Source organism: Impatiens glandulifera, chromosome 1, assembly GCF_907164915.1.
Source record: "Impatiens glandulifera chromosome 1, dImpGla2.1, whole genome shotgun sequence".
NCBI lineage: Eukaryota > Viridiplantae > Streptophyta > Magnoliopsida > Ericales > Balsaminaceae > Impatiens > Impatiens glandulifera.
In genome coordinates this window covers 9,066,006-9,079,927 of record NC_061862.1, presented here as the reverse complement: position 1 = coordinate 9,079,927, position 13,922 = coordinate 9,066,006, and the positions used below count along the sequence as shown (strand labels likewise).

Sequence of the window (13,922 nt, the reverse complement as noted above, 5' to 3'; positions counted from 1 at the left end):
AAGAAATGTTGGTAATGTTGAGATGATTTATTAAAAAAAAACATTTGAAATGGGTTACGAAATTAATAATATGTAAGGTCCATTCGGAAAAATGATATTAATGCTTAAAATATGCAAATAGAATGAGTAGGTTTGATCGAAATAAAAATTAAATTCCTAGATTTGATTAAAATGATAAATAAATATAGAATGGAATAATTGAAGTAATTGATTAATTGAAGTAAAATAAAACTCCAAATTATTTTAATATTTTAGATAATGAAATAATTAATATGAAGAAAATAATATTTTTAAAAATAAATTTTTAATCATTAATAATAATAAGATATTATATTATAAAAATTATTATGTAAAATAATATTTTAAATAAATTATTTAAAAATATTAAAATAAAAAAGTTAATATATTTAACATAATATTTTTTGTCTTACAATAATAATATTTTAAAATTACTAATAATGTTAAAATATTAAAATTATTTTAACTCCCTAATACGATAACTTAATTAATTGATGTGGTAAAGTCTATCATTAGATTTTTACTTATAAATATCTAAGATTGAACCATTCTTGTTTTTACTAGTCATTTTTTTTTTTTTGGAAAAGCTTAATGCGATCCTGATCATGATCCTTAATTGAATGCATATATTTTAAACTACATTCTTTCTTTTTAAATTATTGAAAATGATTGAGAGAAATAATTTGAAAAAAAAAAAAAATTCTCATCTACTCATTCTTTTTATATTTATTTTTTTTATTTTTTCAGTCTAACATGATAACAGGTCATTCTCTTTCTTATTTCGTCACTAAATTTTTCTCTCTTATCCCTTCTCTTAAATTATCCTATAACATATATTTTTTTAAATAATATTTGTTAGCATGTTTTTTTTTTCAATTCCTACAAAAGTAAACTCTATACTGGTAAAATTAGTTCACAGTCTTTTTTTTTTTCTTTTTCAAAAAGCTCATAGTCCATATCTATATATATATAATGATGCTTAATTTTTAAAGTGTCCGGATTGCCGGGTCGAGAGCTGTGGTTAATTTGGATACTTGGGTCGGATTGTGGGTTGACCCGTTTTTAAATTTAAAACGGTTAAAAATAAAATTAAAAATGCTAGAGGTATGTTTCGAACTTGCAACCTAACAAAACAAGTACAACTCTTTAACCAACTAGGCTACAAAGACTTTATATTTTAAATTCAACACCAAATTTGATAAACGCGGGACGTTTTAATATTAATATAAGTTCAACTTTTTAACTAACTAATCTATATATATATAATGATGCTTAATTTTTAAAGTGTCCGGATTGCCGGGTCGAGAGCTGTGGTTAATTTGGATACTTGGGTCGGATTGTGGGTTGACCCGTTTTTAAATTTAAAACGGTTAAAAATAAAATTAAAAATGCTAGAGGTATGTTTCGAACTTGCAACCTAACAAAACAAGTACAACTCTTTAACCAACTAGGCTACAAAGACTTTATATTTTAAATTCAACACCAAATTTGATAAACGCGGGACGTTTTAATATTAATATAAGTTCAACTTTTTAACTAACTAATCTATATATATATATAATGATGCTTAATTTTTAAAGTGTCCGGATTGCCGGGTCGAGAGCTGTGGTTAATTTGGATACTTGGGTCGGATTGTGGGTTGACCCGTTTTTAAATTTAAAACGGTTAAAAATAAAATTAAAAATGCTAGAGGTATGTTTCGAACTTGCAACCTAACAAAACAAGTACAACTCTTTAACCAACTAGGCTACAAAGAATTTATATTTTAAATTCAACACCAAATTTGATAAACGCGGGACGTTTTAATATTAATATAAGTTCAACTTTTTAACTAACTAATCTATATATATATATATAATGATGCTTAATTTTTAAAGTGTCCGGATTGCCGGGTCGAGAGCTGTGGTTAATTTGGATACTTGGGTCGGATTGTGGGTTGACCCGTTTTTAAATTTAAAACGGTTAAAAATAAAATTAAAAATGCTAGAGGTATGTTTCGAACTTGCAACCTAACAAAACAAGTACAACTCTTTAACCATCTAGACTACAAAGACTTTATATTTTAAATTCAACACCAAATTTGATAAACGCGGGACGTTTTAATATTAATATAAGTTCAACTTTTTAACTAACTAATCTATATATATAATGATGCTTAATTTTTAAAGTGTCCGGATTACCGGGTCGAGAGCTGTGGTTAATTTGGATACTTGGGTCGGATTGTGGGTTGACCCGTTTTTAAATTTAAAACGGTTAAAAATAAAATTAAAAATGCTAGAGGTATGTTTCGAACTTGCAACCTACCAAAACAAGTACAACTCTTTAACCAACTAGGCTACAAAGACTTTATATTTTAAATTCAACACCAAATTTGATAAACGCGGGACGTTTTAATATTAATATAAGTTCAACTTTTTAACTAACTAATATATAATGATGTTGAGTAAATGAATATTTGTGTCGGATTGTGGGTTAAAATTAAAATAAAAAATGCTATCCGTAATTTTTTTTCACGGTTTTTATATTATTACTCGTGCAAATGCACGGGCTAAATGCTAGTATAATAATATAATAGGCAATTTACACATGATTAAGATATGGTTAGATTTGAGATTATTTAAATAAATTTTAATTTGTTTTAAAAAATATGATAAAGGAGGTGGATTTTTTCTTAATAATTTTGATTATTGTGAAATTAAAAAAAAAATCAAACCATCAAAGCCTGAGTGTATAAAAATATTGATGGGCTTGTAAGAAAAGAATTGAGGCTTCCGAACTCATCTCAAGTGATCCATTTCCAGATAATATTATAGCTTTCCAAACTATGGGCCTAAAAATAACATAATCAGCCCATAAATATTGTTCAGTTCTTCGCAGCTATAAAGAGCAAGGAAATTAGGGTTTCATACCCTGATCGGATCAGAGAAAGAGTTCACAAGAGCAAAGAAAGATGCCTGCAGGACACGGTCTAAGGTCGAGGACGAGGGATCTATTTGCTCGTGGATTCAGGAAGAAGGGTACGATTCATCTAACCACCTATCTCAGAACTTACCACATCGGCGATTATGTCGACGTCAAGGTGAACGGCGCTATCCACAAGGGAATGCCTCACAAGTTCTACCATGGCCGTACTGGACGCGTATGGAACGTCACCAAGCGCGCCATTGGTGTTGAAATCAACAAACAGGTTCATTTTATCCTTGTTCCCATATTACAGTACCAGTTTATTATGCATAGTATGATTGTTTCAGCTGGGTTTCATCGATTATTTCATTATATATTTTTGTTTTCAAATTGAATTTTAGGGAATTCATTTCTATAATCTTGCTTGCTGTATCTGAATGGCTAGATTGGTTCATGGGCTATCATAAGCTAATCATAGTTTTGACAAAAGACACTATTTTTTTTAGGAAAACTAGTAATGTAACTTTTAAAGGATGTTTGTGATTTGGTAATATCTTGATTCTCCCATTTTACAGTATCAGTTTATGCATAGTATGGCCTTTTCAGCTGGATTTCATCGATTATTTCATTATATATGTTTGTTTGCAAATGATGTCCTATTGATTTCATACTAATTGAATTTTAGGGAATTCATTTATGTTTTTGAACAGTTAAGTATAAGAGTAAATGTTGTAATTTATGTAAATTTGTGAAGTCCAATTGCTATAATCTTGCTTGCTGTATCTGAAAAGCTAGATTAGTTCATGCTGCATCATAATCTAATCATAGTATTGACAAAAGACACTCCAACTCCTTCTATTATTAGATTGAGGAAAACTAGTATTGTAACTTTGAAAGGATGTTTGTGATTTGTTAATATCTTGATCCTTTGTTGAAATGTGTTAAATCTTTGATCCGTTTCAGGTTGGCAACAGGATCATTAAGAAAAGGATTCATGCACGCATTGAACATGTTCAACCATCAAGGTGCAATGAAGATTTCAAATTAAGAATCAAGAAGAATGATCAATTGAAGGCAGAAGCAAAGTTAAGAGGGGAGGTAATCAGCACTAAGCGTCAGCCAAAAGGTCCCAAACCCGGGTTTATGGTTGAAGGTGCAACCTTGGAAACTGTAACTCCCATCCCATATGATGTTGTCAATGATCTTAAGGGTGGGTATTAGTTTGATGAATTTTGATTGTGTCTATTTCATTTTGTTTGAAGTGTTTGAGAGCACATTTTGCAACTTTGTTATGGTAATTTTGCTTGAAAACTTAATTAATGAATATTGGATTTTTTTCTAGTATGCTTATGATAAAAATATTAATGCATATTTGGATCTTGGTTGAATTTTGTTTGTAAGGAGTTTAATTTTTGTTTTTATTTTATGTATATGTTTGTATTTCATACGTATTCAAACTTTGAATGACAATATTTTACAATGAGTTGTGAATTTGATCAATATTGTAAAGACTTTGAATGACAATATTTTACAATGAGTTGTGAATTTGATCAATATTGTAAAATAAATCATTCAAAGTCTCATCCTGGTTTGAATTCACAACTGTTAATATATTTTTGTTCTTTAGAGGCAGCATATGTTAAGGGCGGGCTCTTCTTTTGTTTTATGGTGATTTGTTACATTTTTATTTAACAAATCTCAAAAGGGAAATGATAAAGAGCAGGAAAATTTTGACAGGAATATGTAGGGAAATGAGGTTTCATCTCTCCATTGGATTGAATTGAAAATGTAATAGGAGAGAGAATTTTAAAATTTTAATCCAATAGATGAATTATACCTCATTTTCCTACCTATCTCTGTCAAAATTTCCTGCTCTATCATTTCCCATCTCAAAATTTGCATTTCAATTTGAAATGTTTCTGATAATACATTTACCCAATTTTTCAAGGTACCCCAAATATCCAATATTCCCGAATCTCTGTATTTCATTTTTACTTCCTCCCATGAATCCCAAACTTAATTTGAGTTTCTTGTTTACATCTAAAGAATACTCACAATATTCCTTTCTTGTTGAAACCTTATTATTTTGTTTTTACTCTTGATCCTAAATCTAATTTGAGTTTTTCGTTCTCATCCAAAGAATACCTATTGGGGATGCATATTCCGAGATCTTTGTTCCCGAGATCTTTGTTCCCTCTCCATGTGAGAATGGCAAAACACTAAAAAAATTTATTAAAAAATGATTGTTTTGTCCCTTTCATGTGAGGGAACAAGAATCCCGTAACAGATAATCCAAAGAATACTGGCAATATCACTTTCTTGTTCAACCCCTAGTATTTCAAAACCTAATTTGAGTTTTTCGTTATCATCCAAAGAATACTCACTTGAAGTTGCCTATTTTGGGATACCTGTTCCCTTTCACAAATAAAAACAAAACAGTATTTTTGTTTTTAAAATGACTGTTTTACCCCTTCATGTGAGGGGAAAAAGAATCCCCGTAATAGAGGATCCAATCCCAAGAATACCTGCCAAAAAAAATACCTGTAAATAACATATTTTCAGAGTTTTAAGATATTATCGTTATCCCTAAATTACTAATAACAAAACTAATGGTGCAGAATCAATAATAACTTTCCATCCATTTTCCAATCAAATCAAATCAAATTTCCTACAAACAATTTATAACAATCCACCATTATAAACATTGAAGAAAAAAATCTAAAAAAATAAATAAATAAATAAATCAATTCTTGGCTAGAAGTAGGGGAGGTGGTATTTAGAAACATAACATAGTGTTAGTATTTTGTAAAGGTTAATGATTTTGCTAACAATAATAATAATAATATTATTATGTGAAAACTATTAGCTGTTTTTGGTGGATTTGGTAATTATTAATTAATAATAATTAACGAGGAACAAAAACAATTGTTTGAGGAGGGGAGTATAGTCTTCGAGCTCTCATTCATTCTCACGACTAAAACCCTAACACTGCAAATATATATATATTCTCTCTCTTTTCTTGTCTGCCTCTGTTTTGTTTTCTGATCATCATCGATTGATCCTCTTCCTTCTATCCACTGCACGTCAGATCGATCGATCGTCTAATTCTTTCCCTGTCTGTCTGTAACCCCTCATTTCCCATCCAAGTTCTTCTGATTTTCCCGCTCATCGGAATCCGATTCATTGCGATTTTCAGCTCATGTTTGGTTTAAATGTTGGGTCGAGCAAGCTGGCGGGAGTTGAGATTAGGTGATGGCGGATCCGCCATACGTGAAATTTTTAAAGGTGTAAAAGATAGCGACTTGGAACTATGCTGAGCGTGTTACGAGTCCACCTTCCTTCCGACATTCCGATTGTAGGCTGCGAGCTGACCCCTTATGTACTTCTTCGACGGGCTGACAAAACAATAACATCAGAAGATGTGTTTGATACTGCTCCACTTGACGGCTACTTCTTGAGATACAAGTGGTTCGTACTGTTTTTTGTTACTTTTATTTGGTTGAATTTTTTTTGATGGATTTGTTAGGTTCACTGAATACAATGGACATTCATTGTTTGATACTGTTGCATTCTTAGATGTTGTGGGTTGGTTTCTTTTGCAGGTATCGAGTACAAAGTGATAAGAAAGTTGCTATTTGTAGTGTACATCCTTCTGAACAGGCTACTTTACAATGCTTAGGATGTGTTAAGGCCAAGATACCAGTTGCCAAGAGTTACCATTGCTCATCCAGATGCTTTTCTGATGCATGGCAGCATCACCGTGTTCTACACGAGCGTGCTGCAATTGCTGCCAATGAAAATGGAGGTGAAGAGGAAGAATTGTTTGGGAGGTTCAATAAGAGTGGATCTGCAGTCATCAATACCAGCTTATCTGCGTCGGATTCGACTCTAAAATTGGCAAATGATGCCAATAATTTATATCCTGTGACAATTACTCAAAGGAATGGTGGGGAGACATGGTTTGAAGTTGGGCATTCAAAGACTTATACTCCAACAGCTGATGACATTGGTCATGTATTAAAGTTTGAATGTGTGGTAGTAGATGCAGAAACTAGACTTCAAGTTGGTCAATCCAGCACATTTTTAACCTCTCGTGTCATACCTGCTCCAACCCCCATTCCACGTCGGTTGATCCCTGTGCATGGACTTGACGGGATGGGACATTTAGATACTGATGTTCGAATATCATCAGCTGGTTCTTTTACTGTGCTTTCATATAATGTTTTATGTGATATGTACGCCACAAATGAGTCATTCAGTTATTGTCCTTCTTGGGCTCTCTCATGGCCTTACCGCAGGCAGAATTTGATAAGGGAGATAGTTGTTTATGGTGCTGACATTGTCTGTCTTCAAGAGGTATGTGGATTTTATTTTTTGTTTTATTTAGACCATATTTTGAATCTACTTCTAACTTTGTGTTTTACTCTTAGGTTCAAAGTGACCACTTTGAGGAGTTTTTTTGCACCTGAACTGGACAAGCATGGTTATGATGCTTTGTATAAGAAAAGAACTGCAGAGGTTGGCTTACAAACTTGTCCTTTTTATTGATTATACTCCCCTTGATCTCGTGAAATGACTGTAATGTTTGGGAATGTGTCGAGTAGGTTTTCAGTGGGAATGCTAGTACGGTTGATGGTTGTGCAACATTTTTCCGTAGGGGAAGATTTTCGCATGTCAAAAAATATGAGGTTTTCTGTCCTTGTTATTAATTGGTTATTTTTTCATGATAATTCTCTTTACAACGACGACTGAATGCTTTATCATATTTAGGTTGAATTTAATAAAGCTGCACAGTCGCTCACTGATGCTTTCATTCCTACTGCTCAGAGAAAAATTGCACTCAATCGATTGGTCAAGGTTGTTCTTTCATTCAGTTTTCTGTAGCTTATTTCAAAATCTTCTAGTTAATGATTTGTTTGAGTTTATTGCACCCCATTTTCTTGTACAGGACAATGTTGCACTAATAGTTGTTCTTGAAGCAAAGTTTAGTAATCAGGGTGTTGATAATCCTGGAAAACGCCAGCTTGTCTGTGTGGTAAGCAATTCCTGGCTTTAATTGACGTTTCTATAACTATTGATAATATACAACTTTTGACAAGGCAGAAGTTATTACAGAATTCTTAGAAATTTTGGAGATCTTTAGTCGCGTTTGGTATATTGAATTTTGAATGCACGTTGAATAAACCTCATGAAAATATATAAACTTTTAAGTACTTTCTATGTAAATTGATTTAATAAAATATGGAAATAATGCGGGGAAAGTACTTAAAGGATTGTTTTACCCTTATAATGATTGATTTTACACTGTTAAAATTGTCTTCTGGATGTTCTTATTAGATTTCCGAGTTAAGTCATTCATAATTTATGGAATTAAGCCTGATTTTATAGCTTTAATTCAACTAAATCTAAATAATTAAGTGATATTAAGTTAGAGTTATCAAATTAATTTAGATTAGTTCAGAAGTTTTGTATTAAACACTGTTTAAACCAAACCATTCATAAAAAATGCTTATCACATTTGTTGCGAAGTAGTCCTTTTTCTTACTGATACTTTTGATGCTAGGCGAATACACACGTCAATGTTCAACAGGAATTAAAGGATGTCAAGCTCTGGCAGGTCTTTTGTTTAATACTTCATCCTTTGTCTTTCATCTTAAAATTTCCCCTTAATATTTTCCTTGTGAATTATACTTATAATAAAACATGTTTGTCTTTTAAGGTTCATACTCTCCTGAAAGGATTGGAAAAAATAGCTGCCAGTGCTGATATTCCAATGTTGGTCTGTGGGGATTTTAATGCTGTTCCTGGAAGGTCTTATTACTTGATTTATTACGTCATGATGATGAAAAGTCTAGTGCAAAGCTTTTAATGGGTTTGTTAATGTAAATGTGGATTTGACTTAAATTGCAGTTCTCCTCATGCACTTCTTGCAACGGGAAAGGTTGATCCGTTGCATCCTGATCTCAATGCTGATCCTTTTGGAATCTTGCGGCCTGCCAGCAAACTAACGCACCAATTGCCATTGGTATTATCTCTTAGCCTTAAGTTGTTATTGGAAACTGTAGCTTTGGGAAACATCTATGTTTCTGAATCTGGATCAAGATTTGGATCTGACGGAGAAACCACCAATGAATTTCTGAATCTGAGTCATGCCAAATTCAGAATATTTTACAAATGTGATCCTGTCTGGAAGAGAAATCTGACAAAAATATTGTTTCCAAATTAAGTAATTGTTGAGCCAATTTCTTTACAGGTAAGTGCTTACTCAAGTCTTGCAAGGATGGGAATTGGTGTTGGAAGAATGGATTCCAATACAAATGAACCACTATTTACAAACTGCACCAGGGATTTTATTGGTACTCATGATTATATATTCTATTCAGGTAGACATCTCGGTTCTTTTTATTTTTTTCCCCTTTGGAAGTTGTTTGATGATGATGATGCTGATGCTGTTTGATGTGTTATCAGCTGATTCTTTGATGGTGGAATCTTTGTTGGAATTGTTGGACGAGGATAGCTTGAAGAAAAATACAGCACTTCCTTCGCCAGAGTGGTCCTCTGATCATGTAGCACTGCTAGCTGAATTTCGCTGCAAGCCAAGAACAACCAGACGCTGAAATTAGGTATATTTATTTTCTTTTAAAGGCTATATTGGGTTTTATTTTTCTCATTTTGATATGCCATTTTTGAACTATATACATCCTATTAATAACTTAGTTTGACCTTGGTTAATAATGGTGTATTTCCTTTGTCAAGCTTTAACTCTGGGCATCAAAATGAATAAATCAAGGCCTTGTTTGATCTGGGTTATTTGTGATTAATCAATCTCACTTAAAGAATATCCCATCACCAATCCCCTCTTCAATCAAATCGTTAAAACCATCAACCAAAATACCACTTTTTTTAAGACTATATAGGGCAATTTGGTAATAGAACCCAAATAACCCGGTTATTTGAATGTGCTGCTCCATACAAGGTTATTTTCAAGCACGAGTAGATTTTTTTCAGATGTTGTTTTAACCCACCCTGATAGATTATTCAAATAACTTTAAAATAGTGGACATTTCAGCTTAAATGGGTTCTGGTTCTTTCAGGTCATCGCAGGGATGAACCGCGGGCAAAGGAAAACCGGTAAAAGTGGCAATGTCAGATGAACTATGGTTTTCCCTTAATCGGGCAGTATAATATATGTTGTCTGCTCATAATCACCTTGTAACATGGGATATTTCCTATGTATAAAAGAGTGATTACCAATTTCTTATTTTCTCTCCCTTTCCTTTTCCCTGATAGAAATCCATAATCAACTTTTTTTTCTTTCTTTTTATCTTTTTATGAATAGCCCTCATCCCTTTTTCCTATGGGTTGTAGTTTTCAATGGAATGATAATATTTATTAATAAAGTCATTTATGATTCGTTTGAGCTTAAAAATTAACATGTCAATGCTACTCATTCCTTTTGTTTTATTCCTTAAACCATAACTAATTCTCAATTACAGGCTAAGAAAAATTAGTGCATGCAGTTTTTGACTTGAACTGAATAGGAAAAATAGGTTAGAGGCTAGGGTCACATGATGTATTTATCGACATGTAATAACTCAAACTAGACCTGCTATTTCGAATACAATAAGATTTTGTGTTTCTCATTTTTACTCATTTATTCGTATTCTTTTGTAGGAATTTTTATAAACAGTTTTGTGATTTAACTTCATGTTCTATTAAGTAATATTATTTTAATTTGAAATAGAGACATGATATTAATTAAATTAGGTTGGTTCGAGTTTACGGATTAATCAGGTGAGTTTTGGTAATTACAAATTAACATGGTTCAGGATTTTGAACATGTTAGTAACATGAATTGCCACCCTTAAGAAAAATATGTCCAGTCAAAGCTTGAAATTATTTAAAGTTTAAATATTTATTTATAATTTGAGTTATATAATAAGTGAGATTTGAAAGAGTTTTTTAAGGAAGTTACACCATCACCTATGATGTTTGAGAGAGCATAAGGGAGTGATTTTTGGGATTTTGTTTGAGTTTTTTAAAAAATTATTTATTTGATTAAAAGTAGAAAAAAACTTATTTTTATTAATTTTTTTTTTTTTTATCAAATTACCCTTTATCTCTAAATTTTTATTTAATAATTAATTTTATATTAAAAAAATGTAAAGAATGATTAAGTTTTAAGATAAAAACCGAGTTTTATCCTCATCAAACAAGCTTCAACACACTCGGAATAAGTTGACAATTAAATAATTAATGAACAACATTAACTTCATCTTTTTCTTGCTTAAAGTATATCAAATATAGTTTGAACCCTCAATTATATGGAGATGGTGGTGTGAAAAAAGGGGTTTTTAAAAAGTAAAAATGAGAATAAACACTAGTAGAGTAGGTAGGATGAGACCAGGGCATTGAATTCATGATGGTCATTGTTCGTGCAGCCTTTAATGAGATGATGAATGTTTGGATTTAAAGAGTAATTGTTTGAGTTTTGGTGGCTGTCTAATTGTGTGTGTGTGATAGAAATAGAAATATGAAGACATGTATGTTGTGTTTAATTGCTTGTTTGGTTTGGGAGGTTAGGTCATGATTCATAAATACATGCCCCCCTCTTTTAAAAGTCATGTCTTCAAAGGCTAAAAGAACCAACATTTGAGATAGAAAAACAACATAGACAAACCAGAAATTCAAAAGGTTCCATAAGATTTTATAACAACAGTAATATAAGAACACCCCCACCCCCCATCAGATTATTGTTCCTAACATTGCACCAAAAAAAAAAAAAAAACTGTCTTCAAACTGTTCAATCTTAAAAAAAGGAAACTGCAACTATAACTGTATGAGAGTTACCTTTCAAACAAAATTAGATGAGAAAGCCCACACCTGAGATTCAGTTCAATCTTCTCCTTGATGGTCTCGAATCTCCACCATCTACGTCACCTCGCCTTCTTGCAGATGATGAAGTAGAAAAAGACATCATCGAGTCTATTTCCATGGCATTGTCTGGAGTTCCACTCCCCGAATTCACTACAGCAGCAACGCTCGAGAACGAATCTCTATGGCCTGAAGAAGGAGGCCCATCTTGATTCTGATTCCTGTCTGTCGGATGGTCAAGCAAATATGTTTCAATTGCACCATCAGTTGAAACTATTTCAACAGCATTGTTATTAGTAGTAGTACTAGTAGTTCTATTTCTAGGTTGACTTTGGAGTAAAACCGGCCAAAGCCAGGAGCTGCTGTCATCATCCCTTCCGTCAGCCGTCTCCACATTCGACGGGACCACATTGTTTTGTTCTCTTCGGATTGCCCTTGATGTCAGAACCCTCCTGACGAGAAAGTTATACATTTCAGATATGGTGCCTCCAGTTGTTGTTGTTGTTGGTTCTGGTTCAGATTCCCCAGTAGTAGGGGCTATATTTCTAACATGTCGAAGTAATTCGTCCACAGTTATATTCGCACTCCTCTCTATGGTCTGCCTCAAGCCTTCAACGCGATTAGCTCGGGGCCTCGGGGGTATACTAACATTGTATTTCTCTTTAGTTTCACGGGCATTACTGACTTTTCCTCTCCCGTAAATTGGCATAACAGTCTTGGAATTCACCTCTCCTTTGCAAACCGGGCAATCCTTAGCTTTCGAGTGAACATTTAGCCAACAGTAAATGCATGACCAACAGAATAAGTGCCCACAACAAGTCACAACAGGGTTTGTGGCCACATCCAAGCATATGTTACAGTTGTAAAAGTCTATCTCATCTTCATCATTAGCCTCCTTCCCCAACATCGAACCATCTTCTTCTTCTTCTTTTACCTCCTTTTTTGCATCATTATTGACCGCCATTTCTTCTTCTTCAGAACTTCTTCCCAACTCTCTATTATCATTGAAATTGGTGGGATTCTCAGCCGGTTCCGAGGCGCCATGCCTCGGCAAGGGAAGCTGTCGCAATGCTAACCTCAAACTTTGTCTTGCCCTCATTATATGAAGTCTATTCATAGAAGCCACATCTTCCTCAGATACAGCAGTCAACACTTCATCATCAGATGAAGAAGTAGGATAAGGATCCAAATTCAAGTCAAAGTTCATCGTATTAGACGTTTGATCCCCCATTTCAGTCACAACCCTAAATCAATTCTCAACAAAATCAAAGACCCAAGATTCAGTACTACGACAGACAACTTACAGAATACAGAAAATCATTAGAATTCTTCAATCCACAAGAAGAAAGACTTGAAATTGACTGACAGAGTAACTGATTTAACCTAAATTAACTACACAGATAGTTTCCCAAATGGGGAATCAATCAAAGATTTAGTTTGATAAACGAATTAGGAAGGTCTATCTAAAGAATCGCATCGAGATAATAGCAGAAAAACCTGGAAAGAGACGAGGTCTGAGGTTGAGCTCCTAAGAGAAACAACCCTTCTGGTCTGGTCTGGCCTGGCCTGGGCGGCGAAAGGTCCTAGCTTTCCGATTGAACGGAGAAGGTGGAAGCTACGAAATGGTGAATTGTGCTCTGTATGAGAAGTAGAAGCAAGCCATGTAGAAGAAGAAGAGGAAGAAGGTTGGATTGACGGAATACGAGAGGGAAAGAAACCCTGTTCCGGATTCTCTCTTTTATGTGAAGAGACGGTCTACGGGATTGATTCTCTACAATGCACTAATTATAAAGTGTTTCGATCGACACACATAAGCCACCGCTGCTCTACTCTTGCTTAGTTTTTTTTTTTTTTTTTTTTTTAAGATTATTGCGGTCGTTCGGTGCAGTCCAGATATGTTGTCTGAGTCAAGACCACCCCCCTAACTCTTTAACTCTTGACAATAAAAACATCCAACTTATATTTCTGCTTATTAATATATATAAAACATTATGTTGAATTGTAAAATTATGACTCTTGATGGAAGCTAAATCAGATTTAGAACATTTTCTTTAAAATCTCACCCTATAGGTTTTTTATGGTTAAAATTATACAAATTAATATTGGACAGATATTTCAAATATACT

General features: G+C 33.2%; 3 protein-coding genes across 3 annotated transcripts; 2 read left to right on the top strand and 1 right to left on the bottom strand.

The window, feature by feature from the left end:
- The first annotated feature begins 2,932 nt into the window (after positions 1-2,932).
- Positions 2,933-4,291, top strand: LOC124920537 (60S ribosomal protein L21-1-like). The gene is made up of 2 exons (XM_047461037.1): positions 2,933-3,205; positions 3,886-4,291. The coding sequence occupies exons 1-2, from the start codon at positions 2,969-2,971 to the stop codon at positions 4,141-4,143; spliced, it is 495 nt and encodes a 164-aa protein (XP_047316993.1). The 5' UTR covers positions 2,933-2,968; the 3' UTR covers positions 4,144-4,291.
- Positions 4,292-5,885: 1,594 nt separating this feature from the next.
- On the top strand, positions 5,886-10,337 carry LOC124919822 (carbon catabolite repressor protein 4 homolog 2-like). The gene is given in 13 exon segments (XM_047460163.1): positions 5,886-6,390; positions 6,525-7,278; positions 7,353-7,376; positions 7,378-7,440; positions 7,527-7,610; positions 7,693-7,779; positions 7,871-7,957; positions 8,486-8,539; positions 8,642-8,733; positions 8,833-8,947; positions 9,176-9,305; positions 9,391-9,545; positions 10,017-10,337. Coding segments are annotated over 12 exon segments (1,797 nt in total). The 5' UTR covers positions 5,886-6,232; the 3' UTR covers positions 9,540-9,545; positions 10,017-10,337.
- A 1,262-nt stretch (positions 10,338-11,599) lies between these two features.
- LOC124922214 lies at positions 11,600-13,574 on the bottom strand. Its single transcript, XM_047462947.1, has 2 exons — positions 13,294-13,574; positions 11,600-13,040 (listed from the first exon to the last, which is right to left on the bottom strand). Exon 2 carries the CDS (start codon positions 13,025-13,027, stop codon positions 11,813-11,815), a length of 1,215 nt encoding a protein of 404 aa, XP_047318903.1. The 5' UTR covers positions 13,028-13,040; positions 13,294-13,574; the 3' UTR covers positions 11,600-11,812.
- Between the last annotated feature and the right edge of the window lie 348 nt (positions 13,575-13,922).